We start from the raw sequence: 18,230 nt of genomic DNA, 5'->3' as shown, positions 1-18,230 counted from the left end.
CGGACCCGTCATCTTCATCGTCTCGACACTCGCGTCGCATACCAAATCGCCCTCCAACATCGATCCGTAAATCGGTTATTCAAGAACCGTACGCACGTTTACATGTGTTCAGTACGACTCATTACCGACGTATCGATGCCGGTTTAGATTCAATTAAATCGAAATCTGGTACGTGATCGGCGTCCAAGATGACTTGCGACATTCTGGTCGCGGTATTCAGATGGCTTGATGGCTAACATCTCTATAACGTGGGGTTCAGCCGGGTAGATGCTGCTGCAAAAGGTAGTGCTTCTAAATTTCTAATGTTGCTGTTTCGATTCAATTTTGCCTTTTCAATGTAGGTATCGAAATATTTCTCGGAATTTTCCACCTCCTCGGAAGGATTTGTCAAAGAACAGGAAAGCGTTGACGTGAATATAAGGTGTAGTAAAAAGAAAGCCATTATTTTTGCATGAAAAACAAGGCTTTAATGACCATAGTAAGAATGATCCGATTAAGGTCTAAAATGCACCGTTTTTTTCCATAACATGTTGCCATTTTTGAGGTAACATCATTATGCCTATTTCATAGGAATCCTCCCGTCCCAATTCGCAGAAATTGAGACAGTCGATCTCCACAAGCCTCTATTGAAGCGAATTTCTAACCAACAAAATTGTTCGCCATGAACAGGAACAGATGGTGGTGTGCACTTGGTGCAACGTCCGGACTAGAAGATGGATGCATAAGAACTCCAGCTCCTGGAGCACTATCGACATGTGTGGCCTGGTGTTGTCCTTATAGAAAACAGTTCCTCACCTATTAAACAAAGCTAGTCGCTTCTGGGCGATTGCTTCCTTAAGATGGTCCAATTGTTGGCAGCATAGTTCTGAGTTCACAGTTGTGCCGTAAGGTAGCAGTTCATAGTAAATAATTTCCTGCCAATCCCAACAAACACACAGAAAAACCTTCCTGACCGTCAATCTTAGCTTAGCTACCGTTTTGGCCGGCTCACCGCCTTTCGGCCACGACCGTTTTCACTTGACGTTGTCGTAAGTGACCTAACATCACCAGTCACCAACCGCTTCAAAAATCGGTCGATTTTGTTGTGATTCAGCAGCGATTTGCATATGGAAATTAGGTCCATGAGGTTTCTTTGCGTTCTCGTGTGATGCCCATATATCGAAATTCTTCTTGAATCTTAGCAAATGGTTCTGAACGGTTTTTTTGTGCAATCTTCAGCTCTTGAGCAATCGAAACAGTGCCTACATGACGATCGGACTCGCCAATCTTCATGATTATATCGACATTTTCGACAATTGGTCTTCCAGAGCATGGTGCATCTTTGACATCGAAATTACCGGAACGAAATCGACAAAACCAAAATTGCGCGTGTTTGGCTCTATCAGAACCATAAACCCTATTTGCATTTTCAGCCGACTGGCTTGCATTTTCGCCTTTATCGAAGAAAAACCGAGAGAAAAACTGTAAAATATAGCGTAATTTCTCTTGGCTAGTCCATCATGATTCCCGGATCTTCTCAGTAAAAACACATTTTTCTTTGAAATTCTACTTTATTTGCCAACATAGTAAGTGATACATATACTCCATACACATTTACATTTACTAATCACCTGGTCAAAGAATACTCCACATCTGATTGCCAACGCCCAGATGCATTAGAACTCTGGAACTGAATGGCGAGCAATATATGTGGTAAGAACACCTCGGATTGGAGGCATAATAGACCTTGATATCGATAATAACTTTTATCAATCATTTAATAAACTTTAGTGAACAAGTTTGTATCGTGTCTAGTATATGAGCTGCGTGGAAATATATCATCTCTCCAATATTAAGTCAGAGAAATAAGCCAGCAGAACATTTTCGAATAATTAATCTGCTTTCTTTGATGATACCGTCATTAATAGGTTACGATTTATTATAAATGGTTATATGTTTCTATGTTATTTTTATTTTTATGGCATTTTAAATCTAAAAAAATTGGGATTGTAGAAGAGGAAATAATAAGTAGTCCCTCGTCTTCATTCTCTGAGGAAATAATTCATGGCGTTGTGGGTAAAAGATCAAAATTACTTCGAAACTAAGTATAAATCCTAGAATAAAAACAACTCGTTCGGAAGTGTTCAGAATAGAAATCCTTCTAATGGTATTGAATCGCCTAAAATAATTGATGACAATGTAATTATTGGAGAATAATTGCAGAGTACTATTAATTGGTATTCGTAGGAAGGAATACATTTTCTTTGAGAAATAAATGCTGTAAAACACGAACTATTTCAATAAGAAGACATTTTCTGTATTTGTTAAGAGAAATTTGAGCTATCGTTTCAAAAATTCAAATATTGTCAAATATGGTGTTCACTCAAACTGAAATCGTGTGAATTATTGTTATGAAAGCGCAGAGTAGTGCACCTGGTCCAGTTCTAACAAGCAGGAAACATGTTACTTCAAATTACTTTTACTTTTCATTTAGATTTATCCGCATCACTTCAAGATTAAATTTTCAAATGCACAGCATAGATTCTCATAGATACGAGTAATATGAATACATCACGAAAGATCCACTCCAAACATTCTGTGAATATTCTGATTAGGTATGAGCTTATTTGGGGCTTCTAACTCACTCACTGACATATGAACTACTGAATAATTAAAATAACGAAATTATTAGATTCTATTTTTTTTTTGGTTATTTGCAGGAAATATCAAGATGCAGAAACGGCGATTATAAAAAAGGCCAATTTCCTTTAGGGAGAAATTGGACTATAGAATTAGGAATAAATGATAATATGATCGATAATCCTTCGGTAAGACTGTTCAATCAAAACAAATAATTTCTATGAAATTCTACACAATTACCCGAATTGAAAAAAAAAACAATATAATGTGGGTCAAACTGCGCTTAACATGAAAGTTCTATAATAGAAGCAGAAAACAACAAATCAAAGAAGAATTTTAATTTCCCCAATAATGTTAAAAGAAAAATCAATAAGCGATGGTCTCCACTCACCGTTGTTCCCTGGGTATGTTGCTCTGCATTTCCTGGAACAAAAAGATACATCAAATGGAATCCTTCAAAACCCTCGCCACAAGGTAGTCTTAATGGCAGCAGATTTGATATATGGCCCAGCTTATGGGGCAAACCAATTAAAATCGACTGGTTGACTGTTAAAGAAATGCTGCCAAAATAAAGGATACCTTCTTCAACGTAAATGATCTGCGCCCTAGCCGTAGGTTTAATTAAAAATTACTTTGTATAGTTGATTTTCCGAAAAAGTAAATTGAATTTGAACCCTAAGAGAGATTTAGAGCTTCTCGAGTGACCACTGAAAAAACTGCATTTTCACAAAATAGTTCATTCATCATTTCTTGGTCGTTTTATTTCGTCTATCTCATAAATATCGATCAAAGTATCTCTCAGATTAATAAAAATTCTTGAAATTCCACATAGGCAAAGTTAATTGTTCCCTTTCGATGTCTGAAACTATTTGAGTAAGGATCATCCTACAGAATATAGACATTGGCGGCTTCAATTCATATTTCATGCGAAATTGATTATTCTTATACAAAAATTTAAAAACAAAGTAGATACGCAAAAAATTCAATGGAGCAGTCTTTTTAGATCTGCAAAAAGCCAGTAATGACTGAGGGCTAGATCTGGAAAATAAGGTGGGTGTTCAAGAAGTTGGAAGCGCAATTCGTTCAAATTAACCATGGTTTTTATCGATTTATGACAAGGAGCATCGTCTTCGTGAAAGAGGATTTTGTTATTGTGCATTTAAGAACTTTTTTTTTTAATTTCTGTACTCCATCGATGCAAAAACGTTATATAATATTGAACGCTGATGGTTTCATCTTTGTTGAGATAAGTAGTTAATGAACAATATACGAGACAATATATCAATCATATATCATCAATACCGATGCCAAATCCTTTCCAGTTGATTTTGATAGCTTTGGATGACTTTGGTTCTTCGATCACGTTTATAGTCAGCCGTTTTATAGTGGTACTTGATGGAGCAGAGTTTGAATAACAATTATCAAGCCATTGCTTAGCTTTCCCATAAAAAAACAATGTTTAATCAATAGACTCGTTTTCATGTCTCTTTCAAAAAACAACAAAAGTTGCCAAACTTTGGATTTCAGCATGTATATACAGAAAATAATAAATATTCTGCTTATTTTAAATTAAATAATTAGGAAAAATATCGTATTCGAAATATTCAAATTTGCATATTCAATTGAGAATCACTCAAATAAATATATTTAATTCATGGTCTATTCAGAGTATATATGAAAGATTGTCATGAGCATAGAATATAAAATATTATTATTTATACTCAGAGAGTCAAAAATCACTAGAAATGTCAAATATAAACGATGTATGCGTCATCTGAAACTATGTAAGCCTGATGATTCCATAAAATATCGAAACAATTGTTATTTGTATAAAAAATGATATAATTTTTTCATGCCATCCATCGACCTCCCAAATTCCCTTTTTCTTTTTTTTCAATAAAACATAACCTGCTCATAACAATTTGCCAAAAAAGAACCACTATCTGGCCCCGCCAGCGCAAATCCTCAACTATATTCCGCTTCACGAACGCGACCCATCATAAAGATAAATGGCGACTCATCCCTCTATGGACGGCATCGCAACCCATCAAAGCGTGCCCTTCTCTGTGCACGAGAACGAATCAATCAGAACAATCGATGGTCTCTATGTTCTCAAGGAGCCGCGTTCCAGCCCGCGCTAGGGACCATTAATCAAGGAGGACATTAACATAATTTCACGAACCATTTAGTCCAGGGCAGCACGCAGAGGGCGTAATCGTTCACGAGAATAAAGGCCGAAAAGGGTGTAAATAATGGGAACGCAACCACCCTGGGTGACAAGTGTGATGCCGTAGACATTTCTTTTTTCTGTACCTGGATCGTTGTTTTGCATACGTTGCGTGGGACGTGCTGTGCAACACGGGCGCTTCGGTGTATTTTCGGCTTTGTTTCCGAGTCGTAAATTGTTGTTGAGTCCATTGTGGCGTTTGAGGAATTTGAGCGCCGTTAAAGGATGATCAGAACATGATTCTGGTTATTGGAAGGGTTTGGATTGTGTACGAAATTTCTGTGGTCATTTGGAGTTGATGGTGGCGAGACAGGTGTAGTGGGGTGTCTCTGGTGGGAGGGTTATAAATTAAGAATAAAAGTATCAAACAAATAACGGGTGTTTTTTTTTTCGAGGTATATAACTTTAAGTTGGCATTACTGTTCAAGATGGCGACCGATTTAACAGCTGTCAAGTGATTTATTCTCAGTTTGGTTTGGCAATTCATCATGAATAGACTCACGCCTGAACAACGCTTGCAAGTAGTGCAATTATTTCGAAAATAATGTGCCGTTGTTCCCGATTTTCATAAGCGAATTTTGTTTAGCGATGAAGCGCACTTCTGGTTGAATGGCTACGTCAACTAACAAAACTGCCGTATTTGGGGTGAAGCTAATCCTCAAGTGTATGTCGAAACACCGTTACATCCAGAAAAACCGACTGGTGCGCTTTATGGGCTGGTGGAATCATTGGTCCGTACTTCTTCAAAAACGATGATGGCCAGAACGTTACAGTCAATGGTGATCGGTATAGAGCCATGATTACTAAGTTTTTCATTCCTGAATTGAACAACCATGATGTCCAGGAGCTGTGCTTCCAACAAGACGGCGCAACATGTCACACAGCTCGTGCCACAATCGATTTATTGAAAGACACGTTTGGTGACCGCCTAATTTTACGTTTTGTACCTTTGAATTGGCCTCCAAGATTTTGTGATTTAACATGCTAGACTACTTTCTGTGGGGCTATGTAAAGTCATTGGTCTATGCGGATAAGCCACAAACCCTTGAGCATTTGGAAGACAACATTCGCCGTGTTATTGCCGATATACGGCCACAAATGTTGGAAAAAGTCATCGAAAATTGGACGTCCAGATTGGACTACATCCGAGCCAGCCGTGGCGGTCATATGCCAGAAATCATATTTAAAATGTAATGCCACAAGATTAACCTGCGGATAAATAAAATTCATGTCAATGGAATAATCCGTCGTTGTTTTAATGCAATTTAAAGTTCTATAGCTCTAAAAAAACACCCTTTACATCGTGTGAAGATTGTGTGGTTCGAAATGATCCTTTGAATGATTGTTCAAATTAATTAAATAGGTAGGGACAACTGTCGTCTATCGTCTCACGGAGAAACTCGCGAATTGAGTGAAATATCGTATCACTGATATGTTTCCATTTCCGCGCGCTTCATGTCAAATTTGATAGTTCATGTTGGGCACAAAATTTGCTCACTGAAAATGACATATGCTACCTCTATCTATGTTTATTACTCTGCGGTATAACACACGATTCTGTCAAGTATCAGTTTTCAATTTTTCATTGTGAAACTTTCGGATGTGAAGCTTGTTTTACATGCAGAATAAATAATAATAATACTGAATAATCAATTCGTTTCGTATGGAGATTCCTGCCGTCAAATTTTGTGCCCAATCAATCAGCCCATCTATTAAGGTTAAACACCTACTCATAATATAGAGGGTCCGAAGATCATCATCAACTGGCTGCGTAATTTCGGAACATCCTCGAGGCGCTACGCGTGTGTTCCCTCTTTTCACCCATCAATAACTGTTTTTTCAACGCTCTCTCGTTACTCAAACCGTGGCGCCAATGGCGATACACAAAAATTCCTCGACAACGACATACGTCTCTCCATGTCCAGCACCCACGTGACTTTGCAAATGACCGGGCGCAAAGAGAGAATTATCCAACGGTCCTAACGCGTAGCTGTTCTACAGGGTGTTTCAGAATAGCCTCCCGATGTCTTAGATGTTAGAAGCTTCTGAGTTATTTCGAATATTGGAAATGTTTAATGATCATTGAATTTGGGGTTGGAATAACCATACTTACATTTGTCTAAAGAATGTTTATTTTTGATTAACGCCGTTTCGACCACGATGTTTCCATCTTCAGAAGCTGGTAGTAAGAAACTCAATTCAAAAAGATTATTTTTTTGCTCAGCGGAGTAGTAATGGGCCACTCATGAAGGTTAAGCAAATTGTCTTGTTCCTTTCTTTGAAAATAACAAAATTTGCTGAAAAGGTCAATGATTTTCAACGTGCATTCAGCAATTCATTATTTAATACGTGATTAAAACTTTGTTTTTAACACGTCTCGTTTTGACTCATGCATCGAAAACAGGATCAGACCAAACAAGACTCAGCATAAGGACAGGTTAAACTAGATAAAAATCGAGATTAGACAGTGTATAATAGTAAATCGTTTCAGAGAACAGGAATTGAAGTCCCCAACAAGATAAATCTACCTATATACTCGAGTTAAATCTCGATTCGAGTCAAGCCTCGAACATCAAACGAGATTCTCGATACGATTGCCAACTTGCTTTATTGTGCTTTGTGTTTGGCTAATCTTTCGAGATAAGAAATGACTAGTGAAGGAATAGCATTACCTCGTCTTGTCAATGATACATGACGATTCTTTTTGACTTTGACAAGTACAGACAAGGCAAGATGATATTAAAGATTCCGTTAGTTAGTGACACCCCGTCTTCGATATATTTAAGTCTCGACTCGTGTCAAGTCTCGAACACTAGAGAAGATTCTCGAACCAATTGTCTTCACTGTTATGTTTCTTTTGGAATCTTCATGATAAAGAAAAGTATAATCAGACAAAGAATGGTATTTTCTATTCTTGAATTGAATATGGAGTCTCGTTTTGTATCGTCCCGACTAGAGACAAATCTCGACTCGAGTCTTGTCAAGACGCGAATCAGGCCTCGATTATTAGACGAGATTCTCGATACGATTGCTCAACTTGCTTCACTGTGTTTTCTGTTTGGCTAATCTTTCGAGATAAGAAATGACTAGTGAAGGAATAGCATTACCTCGTCTTGTCAATGATGCACGAAGTTTCTTTATGACTTTGACAAACTATTACATGGGACACGTACAGGCAAGGCAAGATGATATTAAAGATTCCGTTAGTTAGTGACATCTCGTCAACGATATATTTGAGTCTCGACTCGTGTCAAGTCTCGAACACTAGAGAAGATTCTCGAACCGATTGTCTTCACTGTTATGTTTCTTTTGGAATCTTCGTGATAAAGAAAAGTATAATCAGACAAAGAATGGTATTTTCTATTCTTGAATTTCCAACGATATATTGAGTCTCGTTTTGTATCGTCTCGAATAGAGACAAATCTAGACTCGAGTCACGTCAAGACGCGAATCAGGGCTCGATTACTAGACGAGATTCTCGATACGATTACTCACTCAACTTGCTCCACTGGGCTTTCTGTTTGGCTAATCTTTCGAGATAAGAAACTACTAGTGAAGGAATAGCATTACCTCGTCTTGTAAATGATGCATGAAGTTTCTTTTCGACTTTGACAAATTATTGCATGAGACAAGAACAGGCAAGGCAAGATGATATTAAAGATTCCGTTAGTTAGTGACACCTCGTCAACGATATATTTGAGTCTCGACTCGTGTCAAGTCTCGAACACTTGAGAAGATTCTCGAACCGATTGTCTTCACTGTTATGTTTCTTTTGGAATCTTCGTGATAAAGAAAAGTATAATCAGACAAAGAATGATATTTTCTATTCTTGAATTGCCAACGATATATGGAGTCTCGTTTTGTATCGTCCCGACTAGAGACAAATCTCGACTCGAGTCATGTCATGACGCGAATCAGGTCTCGATTACTAGACGAGATTCTCGATACGACTGGACAACTTGCTTCACTGTGCTTTCTGTTTGGCCTAATCTTTCGAGATAAATAATGACTAGTGAAGGAATAGCATTACCTCCTCTTGTCAATGATGCATGAAGTTTCTTTTTGACTTCGACAAACTATTACATGAGACAAGTACAGACAAGGCAAGATGATATCAAAGATTCCGTTAGTTAGTGACACCTCGTCAACGATATAATCAAGTCTCTACTCGTGACCAGTCTGGAACACTAGAGAAGATTCTCGAACCGATTGTCTTCACTGTTATGTTTCTTTTGGAATCTTCGTGATAAAGAAAAGTATAATCAAACAAAGAATGGTATTTTCTATTCTTGAATTGCCAACGATATATTGAGTCTCGTTTTGTATCGTCCCGACTAGAGACAAATCTCGACTCGAGTCATCTCAAGACTCGAATCAGGCTTCGATTACTAGACGAGATTCTCGATACGATTGCTCAACTTGATTCATTGTGCTTTCTGTTTGGCTAATCTTTCGAGATAAGAAATGACTAGTGAAGGAATAGCACTACATCGTCTTGTCAATAATGCATAAAGTTTCTTTTTGATTTTGACAAACTATTACATGAGACAAGTACAGGCAAGGCAAGATGATATCAAAGATTCCGTTAGTTAGTGACACCTCGTCAACGATATATTTAAGTCTCGACTCGTGTCAAGTCTCGAACACTAGAGAAGATTCTCGAACCGATTGTCTTCACTGTTATGTTTCTTTTGGAATCTTCGTGATGAAGAAAAGTATTATCAGACAAAGATTGGTATTTTCTATTCTTGAATTGCCAACGATATATGGAGTCTCGTTTTGTATCGTCCCGACTAGAGACTAATCTCGACTCGAGTCATGTCAAGACGCGAATCAAGTCTCGATTACTAGACGAGATTCTCGCCGCGATTGGTGCAATTTCTTCACTCTCCTTTTTCTTTCACAAGAGTTGTTTAGTCAATTAGACTACCTATTATGACAGTCATTGCAATGTTGTAAGTAAACCCATCCTTCGTTGAGAACTCCCGACACAAAAGCGTCACCCATGTCTACGTCAGCCGGCAACCCAAATCGCTCGAAGGATCGTAATCCCATTTGTCAATTAATGTTCCGCCTTGTCATTGCAAGCGACCGTTGTCGTGGCGAAGAGATATGCTAATCTAATCGCCTCTTTAACCCGGTGCATGTCTCCGATCTGACAGCAACTACTCACCGCTCGGCGAAGATTTGTTAAAAATAGCGCCTATTAGCATTCACGCTTGTCGCTTTACGTTCTTGACTCGATTTCGCTGCGATCCGAATATATAGGGCATTCTAGAATGGTGTGTCCAGAGGAATGCGTTTTTCGAGCGATTTCTCAAAGAAAGATCTTAAAAAAAATGTTTTTCATTCCTGACTAGAAATTCACCGCTTGACTTCAAGCTCGTTGACTCGGCTTAAAAAAATGAAGAAATGAGAAGGAATCTTGCAAAAATAGTATATTCTAAAACAAGTTGCAGAATGGGCTTCTATTCCGAGACGAATGCGAAATTCGAAAACGATCGACTAAGGAGCGAGTTTCCGAACTCATGAGTGTTGGAATTGCCTTCTGCAACGAGTATTAGACGATATTTTCTTTATTTAAGTCGAGTGAAATATTGTCGAAGTTCAATGAAAAATTCAGATTATACATCCTAGTGACTTTTGTATTGCATCTTGGCAGTTGGTGTGACTGTTACGAAAATTTACAGATTACGGAATTTGAAGTTGAGTCGTAAATTTCGAATTTTGAAATAATTTATAATTACGCATTAAATTCGTAAATCAATTCAAAATCACCAATATTCAAGAGAAATTGCGACTAATGCAAATCATTTCACTATATCCAGATTATATTAAATTGGCAATGGACTGGTGTGAAATTTAATAGAATCGGAAGTGTAGACAACCACAAAACGAAAAATATAACTGAAATCGATGTTGTAATGAGTTCATACAGTACAGTAATGAATTCATTACGATACTGAAACAGAGAAATTTATTTATTGATGCAACTTATTGTATGAAATAACCGGAAATCTCAACTATTTTAAAATTGTAACAGCTGGAAACTGAGGCCTATTTTGAGGCGAAAGAAAAATCGTACTTCAAAAATGTTATCGAAAAGTTGGAAGATCGCTATAATCCATGTATCGTCCTCGAAGGCAACTATGTTGAATAATAAAATCGAATTTTGCCAAAAAAAAATGTGTTTTACTATAGTAGACCGGTAACTTTTCAATTGGCCTGTTATTCCAATACTTTCCTTTTTCAAAAGTAACACACTCTTCGTAATCAAATCGGCAAGCCCCTCCTCAAACAAACCAAAAAAAAAAAGACAACATATCTCATCAAGATATAGTCTTGTACGAATTTAAATGGAGAGGTGGTCCATTTTTTTCAATTGTTCACTCCTCCTTTCACTCCGCAACATCCAGTTTCTCCTCCCCTCACGTCACTAGCGAACAAATTGATATACAGCCCGGACGCACTCAATTTATTTAATAGCAACCAAATGATATAACGGCATGGCCACCCAGAATTAATTACGTTTCGAAGTGTTGAGCAAAATGACATCAATAATTGCTGATCCCATTCTGGCCAATCGTGAATTTCATTAGCTGAAAATTCGGATCGAAGAGAAAGTGAAAAAATGTTTGATCTGAAGATAAAAAATGTGAAAACTCAGACTTAGATAATTAAGTAGTCAGTTTTTCATAATATTAAGCTTAGGTGGTTCAAGAACTATTTTGAACTGTCATTGAAATGTTCCCTTCCTCAAGTTGCCTCAGTTCGTTTTTTTGGCTAACTCGCCAGTTCCGTGTTCGAAAAATCCCAAGTTTAATTGGTTGAGCGGATGTTCGCCATATCAGAAATATCAATTAAACTTGGCTGAGTTGATTGCAATCCGGCTCTTTTATTGATTGAACAGGGTTTTCCAATAGCGATAATACAATTTAAAAATGAAAAAATTCATAAATTATTGAGTGGAATATTTTTTTCATTTGGAAGGTTACATTTTGCCATTATGCATGGAAAATAACGTCATTCAAATGACACCCTTGTCTTACGTACTACATTCTGCCAACCTATTTCTTGATCACTTTCTCCCAAAAATTTGGCTGTAATTCGTCAATTAATTATTATTTAATTATTCAATTAATCATTTAATGAATTAGTTAATTATTAATAATTAGTACTGATTTATTAATATTAATTTATTTTTTATTTATTTATAATTACTTGGTGTCGTTTCATAGATACAGAATGTCCCATAAAAGGATCAACGTCCAATATAATTATCTGCGAAATTAAATCAGGTACGTGCACGAATATTCGTATGAGGATAGATTTTGCCGTAGTCCCTCCACGAGGGGGCGCTTCAACCCCAAAAAATTAAATAGGGATAGGGACGAGTGCCATCTCATTTCTGAGGCCTTGGCATATCCTCTTCACAAATGTCCGACTTGAATTTCTGAGATTTTTTGGCAAAAAATAATTTTCTCTTTTGAACATATCATTTTATTGTGCACAAAATTACCTACTAGGAAATCATTCAAATTATTTGATTGACTCGATCGTTATTTGGTGGAAAATCATTTGATTGATATAAAAAAATAAATATAAATGATAAATAAAAGGATATGAAAAATATGAAATATTCCTATTTATACTTATTTATTATGTAAATAATAATTGTATCACTACTTCACATTGAGGTACTGTGAAACAAAACAATAATTATTCACATGATGAAATTGTAAAAACTGAAATAACTTATAGATCATTCAAATTTGATGCGAGATTGTGCAGTCTCTGATTTCATACACATTTAATGATAGGTATAAAATATGCATCAGAATCTCAGATGTTCAAATAGTGCGTTAGACAACAGGCATCTCACAAAATGTACGTCAAATTTCCGAAACCAGTTTTTGTTATTGTATGGCATTCAATATTCAATTCAAACATTTGTACACAATAAATTGGGACGATCAAAAGAGAAAATTCGGTTTTCTTGTCATAGTACTGACCTGACAAATCCGAGTCAAACATTTCTAGAAGGAAAATTAAAAGACCTTCAAAGTGAGGTGTCGCTCGACCCCTGTCCCTTTTTCAGATTCTAGTGGTTGTAGCGCCCCCCATAGACGGTTTTATTTTCAAGGTTCAAAAGAACGCCAAAAACTGTCCTTCTACGAATACCAATGATAGTATCTGAGTAAATTCGCAAATCATTATAAAATGAGAGATGGGTGTGGCCCCCCTTCATTTGGACACCCAGTATAATATTGCCGCCCCAAATATCTGACCGCCTTAGACCTGAACCTAGTCTTCAAGGAAATCCACCACAGAACACTCCCGTTAAAGAACCATCTCGGCCAACTCCAATTTATATGCTAAATTCCTTGGGTTGGCACACATAAGTTCTACCGGCCGTAATTTCGACGAATCACGACCTACCATAATATTCCAGGGGTTCCGTACTCGCCCATAAAGACCGAGACAAATGCTCACTTGTGTCATTGTAAATCGTTGTCTGGAACGCAGAAGGCACATGACACTCACGGTGACGGATGTGACAGATATCTAGATAGCAATCGCTGGAATTCGCCCGGCTACCGCAAGGAACCCTTGAGGTCTTCATCTAGTAGGCGCTAAGCTGTTGGTGGCCACTTCTTCAGCCACGGTTTCAAAAGGAACATTCTGTCGTGAGTCGAGTGGATGCGATCTTGGGAATAATTGAGTTGAATTAATTGATGATACAGCAGAAATCTGCTGGATTAGGAAGTTTTGAAGTATACTGGTGAGATTCAACAGTTTTAACGGTTGTCCAGTTGGCATGAGGCTTATAAGACTGCCCCCACCCCTACTACTCTTTGAAGGGTTTAAAGACTTTTCTCGATTTTTTAACAAACTGCTTCTAAATAAGAGTAAGAGTTTTTCGAGTGTATGCATAATATTTCCCTGGGTCGCTAAAAGCTAAAGAATCATATCGCGGCCATCTGGGCCTCAGAAGCCTTCAAAATATTGTATAATTATAATTCAAGACGAAGCTGACAATTTGGGTGTAGATATAAAACAAGAAACTTCAATTTGATCTGAATGAGATACATAATTATAATACACGACGTCGAGATGATTTTTACATAGAAAAAGTTAATACTACATTAATGAATAAATCCACATTTAGCAGGTAATTAGTTATCTTCAATAAACTTCCTGAAAAGCTCAAATATTGCAATAATTATAGAGAATTTAAAAAATGTTCAATGAGTTATATTTATGAAGAATTTAATTAAGTTAGTGGATTGTTTGCCGAGTGCTAAATGAAGTTTATTATTATCACATCATCAGAAAAATAAAAAATACAAAATATAAAAAAAAAACATTCCTGTGAAAGTTAAATCCAATCGGGTTGAGATTTTGCATGTATACCGGGTGTCCCAAGTTAACGTATTCAGGCAATATCTACCTTATATGACAAGATAATGAAAAAATTGCTTTGTATAACATTAAAGTACCTTCCCAATGATGTATAAAAAAGGTTCGTACATTTGACAGCCCTGTGGTAGCTACCCCTCACTTTTAATTTTCAAATGGCACCCCCTGTATGTATCAGTGGAAATTGGGTGTCATTCTATTTGGAATACAACGATAGCACATACTTGATAATTTTTTTAAATAACAACAAAAACATTAACATTTTTTGAAGTATGAATTGCAATCAAAATACCTACTATGCAATTCAAACAACGAAGACACATTTAAAGCAAGTTTTTTGTTATAAAAAAAAACATCGTTCGGCGAGTCTTTCTCGAGACAAATCAGAAGGTGCGGCCTCTCTCAGGGGTTTGGTGTTTCGTCCCGAGATCGCTGGTGAACTCTTCAGTTAGGCTATCCAGCGATCTCTCATCCTCTTACACCATCGTGGAGAAGTGACCCTGTTGCGTTGCAACGGCCCCTTTAAATCCGCCGGGGCCGAAGTAGTTTAGCGCGAATACCCATAGCGCCATCTCTGAGCAGCAGTCACTACAATCAGTTTTTTGAAACAAAAAATTCATCTATTTCTAATATGTGAAGTTTGTACAAACATGGGTGGAGGCATTTTATGTTTATAAAGAAAATAAAATAACATGAAAGAAGTCACAAAATATTAATGTTTTTGTTGTTATTACTGAAAAAGATGTATGTGCTATCGTTGTATTCGAAATAGACGCAATTTTCACGGACAATATAGAGGAGGTGCCATTTAAGATTAAAAAGTGAGGGGTACTTACACAAAGGCTGTCAAATGTAAAAACCTTTTTATACATCATTGGAAAGGTATATAACTATCTGTCAGGAATAAACCAATAACTCAACTTTGTTATTTTAAAGTGAATATATTTTGTTTCGTAAAACAATGGCTACAAACCAAACTAAATATATTTGGTAATTGTATTCAAGTGAAAATCCATTTCCATGTTTGGAGATTTTTATTTGTTCCTGCCTATAACCTTTCACTATTCAAGTTACATTTATCTGGCAAAATATTGTGTTATTTGCTAATGTACATATAGATTGTGCAAATAAAAGTTTATAACTGAAACTGCTTGCTTTCTTTTTTTTATGAAAGTTTCATCATTCTGATCTTCCGTTGATAATTTGATTAATAAAATTTGAAATTGTTTTTCGTTTTGACTCTTTAAGACATAACAGTTCTATAGTATAGCGCAATTTCAATTATAAAATGGAAACAAATGTAATGGATGCCAATTACATTTTGAATATATCTCCCACTCCATGTTCATTCAACCATGTCCTTATATTTCCAACAAAATATACTCAAAAATTATTCTAAATACAAATTATTCTGAAACAACCCACAAAATAATATGATGATATATATTTCAATAATATCTAGATATTATTATTTATTATATCCTCTGTGACATAAGAAATACAACACCAAGAAGGTTTTTCGACTAAACTTAGCATAAATGTTCAACTGGATTATTTTGAATGAAACTTCAATTAATTACAATGTTTTACTATTCCTGCCAAGTTTGGTAAAAAATTTCAACATCACCTGTGTGTTGTATTTTTTATGTCACATAGAATATAATTAATATAACATAATACCTAAATGAAATATTGTTCAGACTAGGTAACCTCAAAATAACCGATTAATCTCAGTATACCCAATCATAATCTGAATTCCATTCATTTTTTTCCAACTTTGGCCATAATGGTGAACAACATTCTTCCGTTATTTTCATGGCATCATTCTGTAAGATGAAAAATTGCCCTGTTCTCTTATTTATAGGGTGTAGTCCTCGTTTCCTAAACGAGTTACGTTTTTTATTTATCGCACTACTTAGGAAAGTCTCGAGCTAGGAGATATATCGAAATTAATCACTAATATTGAATTGTATGCGGGAAAAAAAAGTTTTTATTGCCTTGGAAATTCTGGAAAAATATACGTCTAAAAAGAACGGGACTTTCAACTCCACTCATTGGAGTAGTTCCTTGACAGTTACAAAAAAATTGAAAAATACCCTTTTCAGTCTCCAAATTATTCAACAGTAAAATGAAATATTGCTCTTTATGTACTTTGTCAAACAGAAGGATACTGCACAAATTAAAATTTAAATTGAAAATCTACGGTCATAGTGAAACCATATTATGTATATTGAATTAATACATTTAATACTATATATTTTTTGTTTAATTTGGACTGGTTTTGAATGATTATTTTTAATAATAAACCCTGCAATCTTCAGATTAAAAATTACAGTTACAAAAAAAATTAAAAAATACCCTCTTCAGTCTCCAAATTATTCAACAGTAAAATGAAATATTGCAACTTTATGTACTTTGTCGAACAGAAGGATACTGCACAAATTAAAATTTAAATTGAAAATCTACGGTCATAGTGAAACCATATTATGTATATTGAATTAATACATTTAATACTATATATTTTTTGTTTAATTTGGACTAGTTTTGAATGATTATTTTTAATAATAAACCCTGCAATCTTCAGATTGAAAATTTTGGCTACATATACCTAAATTTTCTCACAGTTCACTAGTTAGAATACACAGGGTGGCCCCTTTCAAAAGATCCGATGAAATATCCCCTGTTCCGAATGAAAGTTCCTTAGACGTCAGAAAGACATGAAATGTAGTCATTCAATGTGACCTTGGAGTTTGAATTCAAAGTCAAATAGACTATTTCAACACGGAATATACATTTTCCTTTGCAGAATCTCATGCTTTTCGTGAGAAGCAAGAATTTTTTTTTTTCATAAACCGTTGAATGGCTGTTGAGATATGAAGTGGTTTTGCCTAAAATGGTTATGATGAATTGGGCATTCATGGGGAGACCACTAACTGGTCAAAAAAAAAAAAAAAATTGAAAGAATCAAACAAAATTAAAATGAATAGCACATTTCACCCAATTAAATGTTCAAAGTCTTTCCTTCATTAGAAAAGCACTGTTTTATGCTGTATTCAGGAGCTTTGATGAAAACGTCAATTAACAAATAAAATAACAAGGAGAAATAAATGAATAAGAAAAGAGAAATTCATTTTAGGGTAAAAACGGACGAGACAAATGTTGTTATTTTTTCAAAGTTGATTAATATTCTGCAGAGAAATGTATATTCCATATTTAAAAAATCTTTTTGCCTTTGAAAACTACAAGAATACATTGAATGTCTGCATTCGATGTCCTCCTGAAGACTAAGAAACTTCCGAAGAGGTTGAATGCATTTTTTTATCACACAATTTGATTTTTATTCAATAATCTTTGTATTTTGTTTCCGAATCCAGCAAAGGTAGAGGAAGCTTTTTGATCATTCTCGGAATGAAGAAATGTTCAGTCACAGATGCCAAAACAGCGTTTGAATTGATTTGAGTTCTGAATGTTCTCAATTGTAACCGATCAAGAAAAAAAACAAAAAAACTCCAAATGGTTATGGAACTTGTTTCCTCTTCCCTTGCTCGAAAAATTAGGCCTCAAAAAACGAACCAACTCTTCTTCAATACATTCTAAACCTCAACTCAAACTAGAGGCACTGGCGTTTCACATTATGAAATACCACTTGTGGGCATCAAGAAGAGAGGAATACCATCTGTCCACTCAAAGGTTATCCATAATTTTTCCCAAGTATGCATTAATAGTTGTTTGCCTGTCGAATTCCACTACATTGTAAACTTTTGTGTTCGTCTTTGAAACTTTAACAGTTTCATAGACGGTGATTCGTGGAAATACTAATGTTGACTACGCTCAATTAAGGAACTGATTATTTAAGTGCAGACTTAACATTCTCATCATCCTTGCAGAGTAGACGTTGATAATTATGAAACAACGGTTTCATCAATGGGTAATAAGAATGTGAATTATATAGTAAGATGAGCAT

The 18,230-nt window shown here is 35.8% G+C and overlaps 1 protein-coding gene across 2 annotated transcripts in view; it reads right to left on the bottom strand.

Moving 5' to 3' along the window:
• Positions 1-18,230, bottom strand: part of LOC123671177 — a 116,844-nt gene that overhangs the window by 66,345 nt on the left and 32,269 nt on the right. For both annotated transcript variants that reach the window (XM_045604882.1, XM_045604883.1), the window contains one exon: positions 3,011-3,042. In XM_045604882.1, coding sequence (XP_045460838.1) covers positions 3,011-3,042 — 32 coding nt within the window. The remainder of the gene's footprint in view (positions 1-3,010; positions 3,043-18,230) is intronic.

The sequence above is a fragment of the Harmonia axyridis genome, chromosome 1, assembly GCF_914767665.1.
Source record: "Harmonia axyridis chromosome 1, icHarAxyr1.1, whole genome shotgun sequence".
Lineage (NCBI taxonomy): Eukaryota > Metazoa > Arthropoda > Insecta > Coleoptera > Coccinellidae > Harmonia > Harmonia axyridis.
Note: the sequence above shows the minus strand (reverse complement) of the source record. Positions and strands in the feature narration are given on the sequence as shown.